This window comes from Branchiostoma belcheri, unplaced genomic scaffold (assembly GCF_001625305.1).
Source record: "Branchiostoma belcheri isolate BF01 breed outbred unplaced genomic scaffold, Haploidv18h27 scaffold32, whole genome shotgun sequence".
In the NCBI taxonomy this organism is placed as follows: Eukaryota; Metazoa; Chordata; class Leptocardii; order Amphioxiformes; family Branchiostomatidae; genus Branchiostoma; species Branchiostoma belcheri.
In genome coordinates, this window is record NW_017803932.1 from 2,525,710 (window position 1) to 2,539,664 (window position 13,955).

At 39.1% G+C, this 13,955-nt stretch overlaps 2 protein-coding genes across 2 annotated transcripts in view; one reads left to right on the forward strand and one right to left on the reverse strand.

Annotated features, from left to right (window-relative positions):
• Positions 1-9,162, forward strand: part of LOC109474972 (tyrosyl-DNA phosphodiesterase 1-like) — a 47,555-nt gene extending 38,393 nt beyond the window's left edge. The window contains 9 exon segments of the mRNA XM_019775471.1: positions 2,134-2,304; positions 3,574-3,652; positions 4,057-4,245; positions 5,799-5,847; positions 6,119-6,185; positions 7,315-7,422; positions 7,580-7,682; positions 8,074-8,164; positions 8,537-9,162. Coding sequence (XP_019631030.1) covers positions 2,134-2,304; positions 3,574-3,652; positions 4,057-4,245; positions 5,799-5,847; positions 6,119-6,185; positions 7,315-7,422; positions 7,580-7,682; positions 8,074-8,164; positions 8,537-8,610 — 931 coding nt within the window. The 3' untranslated portion in view covers positions 8,611-9,162.
• Positions 9,163-9,260: 98 nt separating this feature from the next.
• On the reverse strand, positions 9,261-13,371 carry LOC109474973 (sepiapterin reductase-like). The gene is made up of 4 exons (XM_019775472.1): positions 13,018-13,371; positions 10,798-10,949; positions 10,169-10,291; positions 9,261-9,644 (listed from the first exon to the last, which is right to left on the reverse strand). The coding sequence occupies exons 1-4, from the start codon at positions 13,304-13,306 to the stop codon at positions 9,396-9,398; spliced, it is 813 nt and encodes a 270-aa protein (XP_019631031.1). The 5' UTR covers positions 13,307-13,371; the 3' UTR covers positions 9,261-9,395.
• Between the last annotated feature and the right edge of the window lie 584 nt (positions 13,372-13,955).

Consider the following 13,955-nt stretch of genomic DNA (forward strand, 5'->3'; position numbering starts at 1 on the left):
ACCTGAAGAAAATACAAGAAAAGAAAGAAACAGCTTCTTGTATTTTCTTAAACATTACCAAGAAAACTCAAAAATGCCTCTCTTAAGTTTCTAGATAAGAAAAACAAGAATGTATAAGAATGTTATTCTAACCATTACTTGTTTTTTGATATCTTGATTTTCTTGCTTTTTCTTATCAGAAGAAATACAAGAAAGGGCAGAAATAACTTCTAGTATTTTTTAGAACAATCAAGAAAAACAATCTTGCTAGACAAGAAGATCAAGAAATTTAAACTTGAAATTCTAGAAATTCTTGAAGGCAATTACCGTTTTTAGAAATAATTTCTTCACTGAAGAAAAATGAGAAAAAAGTTCTTCGTGGGAGAATTCACTTGAAGAAATTTTTCCTTACTCATCCGTCTTCAGTCTTAAAATTTCTTTGTGTGAGAAAATTTGTCCACGAATTAAGAAAATATTTATTATTAAGAAAAACAAGAAAAAACATTTTTTGTAGTGTGTACACCTGCAACCATGCAGTCCTAATGATAATTTGTACATCAAAGAAATTTTAAAAGAAAAGATGAAAATAACAATTGATCTATTTCCAATATTGCATGCTGAAAAATTGAGTTTTTGTTGTATTTAATTTAGTGAATCAATATATTAAGGAAGGTTACCGTACAAAATGCATATAGGGGTGAAGATTTAAAAAGAACATGATTTGACAAAGTTCAGCTCATGTTTAAAACTTACAATTACAACACTTTGTAAATGATTATCGCTTTACCTGGAGCTTTGATATTTGCAGACATTCTTTGCAAATTGCAGGTAAAATGTCAACTTGCAATTTCCTTTTTTTGTTTGTCAAATAGAGTAGCACCATACACTTTTTTAAACTATTGAAGTGTCAAGTACATGTCCCAAGCTGGCGTCAAAGTCAGGGTGACACTTTAATGGACTCAGAGGTTCTTTCAGTCCTCGGGTCATGTGAGTGTCGATAATGAAAGGCTGGCATCTCAGTTTGATCCCCAAGGGTTGGAGTTCTGGACATAAATGCTTTACACGGCACTGGTAGGAGTTCCAAGTTCTTCTCGGCATTGCTGATCCTATGTTATAGCAAATTAGCCACACTTCAAGCATGGGTAAAGGATTCACCATGCTTCTTGAGCCAAGCAGTGAGAGTCCACCCCGCAGGAAGACTACATCCTATCAGTACCTTATGCAGCTTGTAATTACCAATTTCAAACAGAAGCCGTGTGTGATGCTTTGTGGCAGTTGGCTGGTTATGCAATTTAGTCAAGGATCGTCGTAAATTATTCATGAGGAGACACATTGGCAGACTTTTTTTTGACAACAGGAAGGATCATCAAGCACGGTACCGTTGTGAAATATTTCATCAAGGTTTAATTTTCTTCCGATGTACAGGAGAAGTATGATTGATATCACACATGTCCTTGAATAGATGAATGAATGGATGTTTTCAGCGTAACATGTTACATTAGTCCCATAGGATAAAACAGACTAAACCCTAAAATGGTTTTTGAATTCATAATGAGTTAGGAACCACAATACCCAACACAAAATATGAACTGTCTTTGCTGGTTTTATACCACTATCACTGCTTTTATTCCATTACTCATGATACATGTAATATGATATGTAATATGATATCATATTATTATCATATTTCAGTAATTTATCACTATTATTTGGGTATAGGAGATAATTATATAATATAATCATGATATTATTGCACACATGGTACTGCTGCAAAATAAACTGCTAACATTCCTGAAACAATGGAATAGATGTTGTAAAAAATTATTCTGCCAATTTCCACCAATTTAGTTTCCTTGTATACCATTCACTTCCCAGGATTTTGATATTTTTATGGGAAAAAGGCATGTACATGTACCTTATTAACAAGACAGAATTTCTAACCAGGTTATGCAGTGTTGGTTGCAGTTCCAACTCTGACTACCTGAGGGAGTAAGGGAAATCAAGAAACAGCAGCCTTCAATTATGATTAGAATTTTCCTTCTGATTGCATTTTGTACATCACAGACATTATGTCTTGCCATTCAATTGTATTTTTTGACTTGTATTGAATCCTGTGTTAAGCAGAACATGTTGCCACACCTTGTGCGTGTACAGGGTTTGGTTAAGTCCTCGTTTCCCCAAACTACCCGAGGGCTCTGCCCCTTCCAGCGGAGACTCCTTAACAAACTTCAAGGCAGACCTGCTGGCATACCTGGCCGCCTACAGAAAGCCTGCCCTTGAAGAGTGGAGAAAGCACATACAGAAGCATGACATGTCAGAGGCAAGGTAATATGAGCTTACTTTAAAGTGCTTACCCCGGTATGTCACCAGTGACACTGAAATACAACAGTCCCTGATAACAACTTACCATGCTTTTCTCCAAGCATTTACGCCAAAGATAGTCATGTTGAAATGAAGTGAAATATGTATATAGGGAATGCATGGATAGGGTCTGCCTGGAGGCAGCAACAGACGCTAATACTGATATTATTTTTCAAAACACACATTGTACAAGTAACAGTAAAAAGTTGACTGAATATGCATATTCATTGATAGATAATCTATTGCAAAATAACACCCTCCTCCTGACTTGAGTGCTCCTTAAACTTTCTTCTATTATCATTCATAACATACATGTAACAAGGAACCCAATGCACACATGTACATGTATCCATCCACTTCATCCACTGTTTTCCCTTTATCCATGCATACCCTTAGATAACAGTACACTTGGGTGTTCTGTCCTGGAGCAGGACAGGCCAACAAGCCAATTAGTCTCAGTACTGCTGACGATGATATCTCCTTTCTCCAGCTTAATTAATCCCTTAAGGCATCAGCAAGTTGCTGGTTAATTGCTTATCTATTGCCTTGGAAATAGTAATTCTTGTCACCTCATGTAGATTGATATTCCTTGCAAGTATATCATTATATCATGCAGAGGTATAGGAAATTGTTTAGAAGCTTGCCAGTCATACTAATGTTACAATTACTGTAACGTTTCGCCAATTTATAAGATATACCGTCAGCAATGTGCCGGGTGTAATTTGCTGCAGTGTGCAATTATTCTATGCAGGCAGGCAATCGGAATAGGAAATGAGTGTCTGTTTAAACTGTCGGAAAGGAGTAACCCAGAAATGTCATCAGTTATCTGAGACCAGTCATTTGAAGCCCTAAGGATGAAGAAATATGGATGAGTTGAAGGATTAGAATATTAGCTTTGTGTCAGCCTGGTGTCATGTTGCCTTAGGAGACAAACAGTTTAGTGATTTTTGAGAGGTTCTGCTCCAACTAGTCCAAGACATTGGACCAAAAAATAAGCAGTAAGATTACTGCTCTTTTTATTCTGACTCAGATTCATAATTTAGTTGAATAAGCCTGAAGCCATTTTGCTAAATGCTGACATCAAATAAATGTACCAACAGTAGCCATAGAGACCACAGGTACATGTAAATTAATGTCTGCAATATGGAAATTTCTCTATCCTGTACTGGTTTCTAGAGGTCTGAAATGATAGTGCCATATCACACTCCAGGCTTTTGCTTGTGATTTCTGTAGGGTTCATATTGTGGCCTCTGTACCAGGGCGACATCAGGGAGGAAATAAAAACCAGTGGGGTCACCTGAAACTGAGACAGGTAAGGTCAGGACATTTTTTTTGTGATAATGGCGCACAGTTTTTGGAAGTCAGTATATATCAGTTCTCTGTAAGTTTTTAGAATTTTAAAATGGTGAAATTATACTGTTTATAGTAAATAACTGTTATAAAGTTCAAGCTTTGTTCCAACACACTGATGTCACCACGTTTCCGACTTCTGGAGAGTCAGCGAGTGCATCACACATTTGACAAAGGTTGACAAGATCGACTGAAAATTTATGGTGAGTTCCTTTCATGTGCTGGAAAAAAGCTTGAACTCTATAACTATGGATTCTACCAACACAGATGAGCTTAATTTTTCATTCAGGCAGTTGTTTGTTCTTGTACCATTTTACTAAGACCAGATGTTTTCAGGTTCTGTAAGATTTTTCTACCTTTTAACAGGTGTTTCAAGCACGAGGTCCACCAGCAGACCTGGTGAAAGGTTGGCCAGTGGTTGGACAGTTCTCCAGTATTGGGTCCCTCGGTGCTGATGCCCAGAAATGGCTGTGTGGGGAATGGCTGGCAAGTCTGGCCACAGTCAGGGGAAAACCAAGCCTTACACTGGGCAGCAGACAACCCCAGCTGCAGCTGGCAAGTTGTTAGCTATTATTACCATTTCACAGCAGGTATTATAGGAACTAGGACATTCCAGTGTAACTACAACCATGATGTTGTGCTACTAGTCAACAGTATGTACATGCAGAAGTTTTGTTTTGGGTGGCTGAGCTGTGGATTTGTGTCTATGTTTGTCCTTGTTGCTCCCATTGCATGTTGGGTGGGAGTAAGTGGACCGTATGTAAATGCAGGAAGTGTCGTAATACCTGTCAATGATTAGATTACATCATAGAATCCCCTCCAAAGTTCCAATACATTCACGGAAACCCCAAAAACACTTCCTTGTGCTTTATGAATGTAGTTAAAGGTCAGGAAAGCACAAAATATTACCTGAAAGTCTTGTTGATATGGTATTGTGCTGGTTACTTGCAGTAGTACTGACTAGGTCTCAAAATCTTTGAATATATTTGTGTTCTGCAGTTAGTTTTTTTCTACCACAAGCTTAAGATGCAGCAGGCACATAAGAATTCATCCCCCATTCCCATGGGCCACCCATTTGTGCATTGTAGCATTTAACTATACTAATGAGTATGTAAAAAATTATGAAAAATTGATTCCGTTGCCAATAGATGAAGATAAATTTGTCAATGCTGACAGCTTTTACTCTCATTTGCCATGGGTTTCATATACATCATAGAGCTTATTATAACTAAATCATTATATACAGTACATAAGTATGTCCAATTACCTTCATTTCACAGGACCCCTGGGTTAGACTGTCAATACACCCTTTCCCCGCTGCTCCATTACTTCTCTATGTGTAGATAGCTCTTAAGTCATGGCACACCTTAAAGTTGAAGCCTCTTATCCTATCTGTCATCCTGCATGTGCCACCCACTCACTCCACTCTAGGGACTTAACGGGGCTTTAGGTCTCAAGTTAAGAAATTCTTCCTACTTTCTTGTTTGAAATGGTATTCATGTCTTCCTGACAAAAATGGTGTGTGGGCGAATAATTTACACACTGTCTCCCTCCCACTAGACGTGTGTGTGGGCGGATATCATTCCTATGTGATGATGTGGACGTGAGATGTAGCAGATTATGGTGTTTATTTTGTATCCGCTGCATTGGAAAGATATAGAAAGTCTGAAATGTTAGACCTTTGCACAAGAGAGTTATGAATTGAAAGCCTTTGACCAAGTTGATAACATTCGTGACTGACTGTAACATACTCTAGAAGAGCGGCTCTTTGTATGTGTATATCTTCAAATTCATCTGTTTAGTGAACAGTGGACGTTATGTAAAGCAATACAGTCAGGCAGATGTTAGGCATTCATAGAAATTCTGCAGGTGTACAAAAGCTGAAAGTTGTGACACGGGAAGTTCCATGTTCTGCATACAATGTACATGCATGTAGCAAGTAGACACGCATTGAAAATGTCCTATCTCTCAGTTTGTAACACACACAGTTTATAGATAAGCTTTAATAGCAACTATGTGCTGGCAAAATATATTAAACACACATTCAGTATAACTATGTAATTTTTGCAGAGATCATTAGAAGTGATTATGATGTTCTTTTCCCTTAGATTTACCCAAGTGTGAACAATGTTAGAAGCAGTCTGGAAGGATACCCTGGTAAGAGCACTGTTACATTCCATGTCATTGATTTATATTTAGCCTCACTTGCACTTACTCACTGCCAAACTTTCTGTGCCCAGTTCCTAGTTTGTCCACTCTGTATAATATTTTTGCAAACATGCTAATCCCTTGTTACTAATCCTGTGACAAATGTCAAAATTAGTAAATATTTCCCAGCAGTTAAGTTGTTGGGCCCACGATATTCAGTCACCACAATATTTGTGTTTTGCACATCAACATTAACATTATGTTTAATGTATTTTTCTAGCTGGTGGGTCACTACCTTACAGCATCAACACTGCCAGGAAGCAGCCATACCTGAACAAGTTCTTGCAGTAAGTCATTGTCATCTTTTCTTAGGGTAGGTAGTAAACATTTACACACAGCAACATCCCTGTCCCTGGTGCTGAAATGCACCGTCCCTGATCCTAAAAAAAAGCACCACAATACATCAATGTTACTGAACTGACACCACTGTCCCTGTCTCTGAAAAACATCACCATCCCTGACACTGAACTGGCACCACTGTCCTTGTCCCTGAAAAGTACCACTGTCCCCAGTACAAACAAATGTACTGAACTGACACCATCCCTGTCCTTGGTGCTGAGGGCACCACCATCCATGGTACTGAACTGACACCACTGTAACTGTCCATGAATAGTTCATTATCCCTGGTATTGACATGGTATTCATGTCTTCCTGATAAAAACTGTGTGTGACACCATCCCTGTCCTTGGTGCTGAAAGCACCACCATCCTTGGTAATGAACTGACACCACTATTCCTGTCCCTAAAAACATCACCATCCCTGACACCACTGAATAGTACCACTGTCCCTAGTACAAATGTACTGAACTGACACAATCCCTGTCCTTGGTTCTGAAAAGCACCACCATCCTTGGTACTGAACTGACGACACTGTACCTGTCCCTGAATAGTATCATCATCCCTGGTATTGACCTGACACCATCCCTGTCCCTGAAAAGCACCATCAACTGATTGAAAGTTAGGCCACACCAAGTAAATTTTATGGATGACGTCCTTTGGAGACCCTAAATCTAATGCGAAAGGGAAAAAAAAAACAAGAAGGGCCCTAAAAAACAAGATGCCTAGATTAGAAATATACTAAGAGACAACAAACGTTAGGACACAAATTGAATGAGGTGACACAGTGTAACAAGCAAGAAGTCTTTTATTCGTCATCAAAACAGCAATAAATCAGGTGGAACAGCAGTTGTCGTCCTGTCCTGTTTTTGTTTTACGGGTTTCACATCAATCTGAAGATTTGCGGCACTGTGGTGACTCTTTGGTCATAGTTACTGTAATACAGGAAGCAGAATTTCTTGGGTTTTTTTCTAGGAACAGGCCAAAATCAATGCACGCGCGGACGTCATCCATAAAATTTACTTGGTGTGGCCTGACATGAAACAACTTGATGTTCTCTATGTTACACCCTCACATATAGCCAGTGGAGTGCCAGTGCACGAGGTAGGACGAGAGCTTCACCGCACATCAAAACCTACACCAGAACATCTCCTGACTGTGACAGACTGGCCTGGTTCCTGGTCACCAGGTGCAGTATACAATCTCAACATGGCATGTTTCAAGTTTCAATGCTGTTCAAAAGTATTATGTAATATATGTTATATCTGTACTATTGATGGTTGTTTGAATAAAGAAAAAAGTTTCTTACCATACATTCTAAAGCTGTTTGTTGTTGTATATTGCAGTGCTAACTTATCGAAGGCAGCCTGGGGTGCCCTGGAGAAAAACGGTGCTCAGCTGATGATCAGGTCCTATGAGATTGGAGTCCTTTTCCTGCCTCAGGACTTTGTGAGTTTGTGTTCTGCCATCCATCCATGCCTCTTGAATTTCGTGTGCCCATTTTATTGCACAGATATTAGATATTTTGACTTTATTTTCAGTACAGGCATTTTACATTTTTCTGTCAAACATTTTAAAAGGACTTTATTACAGTGCTATATTAGCTTCTAATGCATACTTGTACAACTATAGTATTATGCAATAATGCACAGACATAAAGGAGCATAAATTGTTTGTTCTCAACACGATTCATACTTTGTCTGCAAGGCTGATTGTAATTATTAGAATTTCATTTGTTGATTTATGTAAAACAAGGGAAGAGGACTCTACGGTGCTGTGGTTCATTCTAGTTATTTTTCATACCAACACTGTCATTAAAAGAGTTGAATATTTCCTGCAGGGTGAGAACACAACATTTGCTGTGCACACACCTAGCCCTGTACCCTTCCCCATCCCGTATGACCTACCACCACTACCTTACGGCACCAATGGTAGGTAATATACTTTTTACAGGGACTGTACAGGCAGGCAACAAAGTACATGTACAATGTGATGTACCTTAAAAGTTCCAAAACTTACCTTAAAAAGTTCCAAAACTGAGTTTATTACATAACTCCATTAAACATCGTATCAAAATATTAATTCAACAAAGACTTTTCTCCACAATTGCTTTTCTCAACAAACATTTTACAATTACCACTAATGACAACTGACTACTGACGCACTGAAATTTGTCATCCCTAACAACTGTACATCATATTGAACATGTCTGTACATGTAAGTGATCAAATTGTAATCAGCAATAATCATTGATTCCTTTGTCTACACAAAGTTGATGGATATTCCCCTATCTTAACTTACAGACCAACCTTGGGTTGTGGATATTCCATATGTCAACAAACCTGACAGCCATGGATGTATCTGGCAACCTTCATAATCAGGAATTGGACAGAGGATTGCATCATTCAGTCAACAATGTAGAAACAAGGGACTACACCCTCAACCCCCCCTCCCCGTACATGTATACAGTACATCTGATCTGTCAAGTCTGTACTTGTAAACAGGAGTACACCTGTCAACTGTAAAGGAGTTGGATTTTGATACATCAATCAAGTTTTAATCAAAGTAGGGGTACATGTATATCTATCAACAATGCTGACCGTAAAGTAAGGCACAGAAAATATGGGGAAATGGGTACATCTATCTGTTACGTTTCTTGGCCAATAGTTTGAAAAACCTATTACGTCTGTTGATGATTAAGGAGAAATGGTATGTATCTATCAACCAGCTTGATCATGCTGTTACAAATGTAGGGTTGGTAGTTGCTAAGTTATTCTGTCAACAGTTGTTGAACATTGTATTGTTCTTGTCTTGAATTGCCAACCAAACTGTTACAAAAATTACTAGTAAAAGCGGACCTTATTCTGTGCCTGTATATGAATTTTTTAAATCTACAGATTGGATGAAGAATAAACACCAGTTGATTTTCTACTTGACTTTGGACGTGTTTCCTGCTTAAGATAAAGACTTGTGTCAAACTTGAAAATTCACGTACAGTAGTAATATATCAAAGACTTGTGAAAATTCATGTACATTATATCAAATGTACAATGTACATGCTTAGCAGTTAGGTTTGTGATAAAGAGTTGATGTCAATTGCTTTTGTTGACTTGTTTTACTATTCGTGCATGTAATGTGTATTTACAGTCATTTGCATCTCAGTCAGTGTTCAAATCTACCTAAAGCGTCGAGTACGGCACCAGACTTGTAGGAGTTCTCTTCCAGAATTTGGACCAGTTTTTGTGCAGAGAATTCCGGCTTGAGGAGTTTCCCGTCCTCTGCCAGCCGACACAGCAGGGTCCTGACCTCAGGGTCTCCCACGTGTGTTCTGTAGTACTCGAACATCTCTGTGTCCATGGCGCCCGGGGAGAACGACAGAACACGAACTTCTGGAGACTCCTCCGCTAGCACCTGTTCTCAGGGTAACACAGAAGTTATCCTGTATCAGTCACTTCAACAAAGATGTAATCACAGAGGTATTTGTACTTTACATTTATCCTGCTTTAATATCCAGCGATTACTGCTTGCTTAAAATCCCTGAGTATAACTTGAATATACATCCATTATGTAGCTATTTGATTTGATTTGATTTATTGAAATTGTAACAATACAATACATGTCCGACACAGGCAGCTGTAGCTGGTGTTGTGTCCCACACATAGAAACAAATACAGAACTCCTTTTCACTTGAGTTACATGTAAGTGAGTTAAAATTGTATATAGTGCATTTTCCAAAGGTACAACGTTGGTGGCATGTCAGGACTCGAACCCGGGACCTTTTGGTTATTTTTTTTTTAGCAATTTTCTTCATGTGTGTTTTGGGGTACATGTTCTGATACTCAAGTATATGTAGTAAATGCTTATTCACAAATTCATGGATAGAATTGGATTGAAATCATGCCAATCAGAGGGGACACTGCACAAATTTCCCTTACCTTGAAGACCATGTCCCTTGCTGCCTTACCACTACAGTATAGAGAGTTGGTCTTGATTGGTGTGAACCCTGCACTGGAGGTGATGTTTACCACCGTCCTGGTCACGTCACAGCTCGGAAATATCTACAGTACAACAGATTTTTTTGTTAATCAACCTGCAACAGTTTCTGCAGTCTAGATATACATACGCATGATATCAATGATCTGCATTGGTTTTTGAGCCAAAGTTAGAGGAGAATTAAATTGCTAGGGCTGAAGATTGATGAACATTCAAACACACACACAGCAGACATGATTTTCAAGATCACCCCTACTCCCCCATTTCTAAACATCACCAACTTTTTCTGAGGGTACTGTTTTTGAATCTTAAGTATGGGTTTCATTGGGATGATTAAAGTCAATTTTTGATCCAAAGGAAGTGGAAAATGTATTATTACTAAAACTTAGATACATGGTATACATTAACACACGATTCGAAATGATTTTCAATATCAACCTAAGATTTCGCTCACTTTGACGTTTGTCCAATTTTTGGTACTAATGTTGCAGCAATTCTAGCCTCAAAATAAAGACACAGCTGTATGAGGTCTGCCCAGAAACAACTGCAGGAAGGAATGAAGAAGTCTGACCTGAAGGAACCTGGCTGTGAGGGTGATGGTGGAGGTAACGTTCGTTGTGTAATACTTCTGTAGCACAACAGCATCTCTGTGCTCTACCACCCTTTTGGTAACATCTCCCAGTGAGGAGGCATTGTGGATAAGCAAGGCATGTTGGAACACACCTGGAAGAATGACGTATGCATGATATAATGTTGTGTCTACACTATATACAACGTGTCTATAAATATATAGAACAGCGAGCAGATTATTATTGGAATGAGCAGAGCACTTTGGACTAATGTATCTGGCTGTTCACAGCTTAGAGGTACATATCCAATATTTTGTCAAAAACATCTGTTTTCATCTGCGGATCATAATGAACCCCAGCGGGGGTCTTCACGCTTCGTTAAAAATGGAAAAAATCTCAGGATTTATTCCAAAGATCTCAATATTTTAGACGAAATCTTGAGATCTTATGAGACAATCTTGAGATTTTTCATGACACTCTCAAGATCTTTCAGAAAATCTTAAGATGAAAATGAAAGGTCTCAAGATCTTTCCAAGTTGTTTTCAAAGCATCTTGAGATTTTTTCATAGCATCTCGAGATGCTTTAAAAATTTCAAGATTACTTTATAAATCATGAGATCTTTAAAAAATCTTGATATTTTTCAAAGTATCTCGAGATGCTATGGAAAAATCTCAAGATGGTTTAAAAATATCTTGGAAGATCTTGAGACCTTTCATTTTCATCTTAAGATTTTCTGAAAGATCTTGAGAGTGTCTCATAAGATCTCAAGATTTCGTCTAAAATATTGAGATCTTTGGAATAAATCCTGAGATTTTTCCATTTTTAACGAAGCGTGAAGACCCCCACTGGGGGTCATGATGATCCGCTATGTAACAGAGATGTTTTTGACAAAATATTGGATACGTACCTCTAAGCTGTGAACAGCCAGAGAGATTAGTCCAAAGTGCTCTGCTCATTACCCTCCATGAAAATGGGGGTACTGTTTTTACTCCGTTTCATGTTTGGTCTGATATCTGAAGATCGGTGAGAAGGAACTGTACGATATTTGGCAGATTGATGGATGGGCCTTGGAGATTGTGTAGGTTGACTTTGAGCCCCTGGTGATTGACCTTGGTACTGCAGTTTAATTTTTTTATTCTGTTGTTTTCGCGTTATGGACTGTTTGTGCGATATTAAGGTAGCATGTAGTTGTTATTACCATGGTTTAGTGGTTTAAATTTGGGTCCCCTAGCTGTTTGCGTTTGATATTTACAAAATGTTTAATGTTGGACTTTTTGTGTTGAATGTTTGGAAAATCTGGGGGATGGTTTGGTATGATTTTTGGTATGTGGGTAGTTGTTGAGTCTCTTTGTGTTTTGGAGTGCATTAGCAGGTTGTCGCATATTTTTATTGCTTAATTTAAAAGGATTTTCACTTTTTCACCCCTACTTCATAATAGGATGGTCTGTTTGACCCAAAAGTTGGGACAGAGTGTTTTTGTTTATACCTCCAGCTGGCAGGTCAGACCCAGGCAGTCCTATCTATTTTTACCCCTAGACAGTCTGCAGGAAAATAAATCTTGTTTGTCTGGTCTGCAGGTCATTTGCCTGGTCATTGACCTACATGTACAGGCAAATGTAGCCTGGGTACCATCCCCAGTAGTATATTCGCAAACTCTATAACAGTTATAGAGTTTGCGAATATACTACTGGGGATGGTACCCAGGCTAAGGCAAATGACCTGCTGGCCATCAAAGTAAACAAACCATGGTAACAAGACACTAAACGCCTGCACATGACAGCTTGATAAATACAAAGTGACACCACAAATCATTCTGCTGATAAAAACAAAGTTTGACTCATAAGATCTCTATTGAAATACACCAAAAGATTACAAAATAACAAGCTATTTCATGGAGGGATGATGTCTACGACTTCTCCTTGTTCCAATAATAATCTGCTCGCTGTTATAGTAATAATAATTAACGTTACACCATATATAGAGGGTCACTATACATTGTATCCATAGATTATACGGCGTGTCTATGACATATACAGAGCTTCTTTGCAATTACTGTAGGTAACGTTACATTTTTGAAACAGGATACTAGTATTTAATAGTACTAGTAACTTAAAATAGTAAGTTAAATAAGGGGTGAATGAAAACGTTACCAGGTTAAGTTTAGAAAGAAATGACGTGTTCTACCTGATTCCTTTGGCCACTAAAATCTTTCTTAACTCACCTGGGGTAATGTCACTGAAAATCCCCTGAAACAAGTTGTGATAACTGTCAGAGTCCTCAAGATCACCACTGACTACTTTGACGCTGACCGATGTCTTGTTCACCAAGGCCTGCGTCTGTTCCAGCCCGGATAGCGACCTGGCGGTGAGCACCAGGCGGGACCCCTCCCCTAGACTGCCGGACAACTCCACCGCCAAGGAACGGCCTAGACCCCGACTGGCCCCGGTGATAACACAGAAAGTCGGCTTTCCTAGCACAGAAGTGTTCTGTGCACTTTCAGGAGAAGCCATTTCCCCGGTCCACAACTTTTCGTCTGCACCGTTACTAGGTCAGCATCAATGTAACCTTTGACCGTACCAATGACCCCGTCCCTGATACACCACATAATGTAACGTTACGCCTAACTGTTCTGGCTGCGCCTTCTAAACAACCGTTGATTACAGGCGTTCATATACATGTACTAGTCATCATCACTAGAAAGCTTTAAACAACTCCTGCAATCAAATGTGCAGCAAAGATTGAGTGTAACAAGCCGTTCGGTGTGATATAGCTAGCTGCCGCCGCGCCGCGTGCCTACGAAGCTGGTGTGTTACGCCGAAGGGCGGTTATACCGGCTATACCGATGCAGATACTAGTCACGCACTGAGACAAGTCAGGACGCATAAGAATTAGTTCAAAGATAAGAGCCTGGAGGAGATTGAAGTGGATCCCGACCCAGGAATTAGCCTAAGTGCGCCTAGCCGGTGTTACATTGCTTTACACAATCTCGCGCTGACAGGACCGCGTATTGGCCAATCATGATCAGTCTAGCCTCGAGGCTTGCCTTGCGTGCGCGTACATATAATCAAGAAGCGATTTTAAACCTCCTTGATATAATATTACAGGCCGAAATGGTGTAAGGCATTTTAGAGACGTCATTGTCGCGGCCGAGAAACGTGC

What these genes read in the sequence shown, in the direction of transcription:
- LOC109474973 (XM_019775472.1), bottom strand. Translation starts at nt 13,306, where the DNA reads ATGGCTTCTCCTGAAAGTGCACAGAACACTTCTGTGCTAGGAAAGCCG. An exon ending in TCACAGCCAGGTTCCTTCAG is followed by an intron (nt 10,292 to 10,797) that starts GTCAGACTTCTT and finishes GTTGTACTGTAG; the next exon opens with ATATTTCCGAGCTGTGACGT. An exon ending in CAAGGGACATGGTCTTCAAG is followed by an intron (nt 9,645 to 10,168) that starts GTAAGGGAAATT and finishes CCCTGAGAACAG; the next exon opens with GTGCTAGCGGAGGAGTCTCC.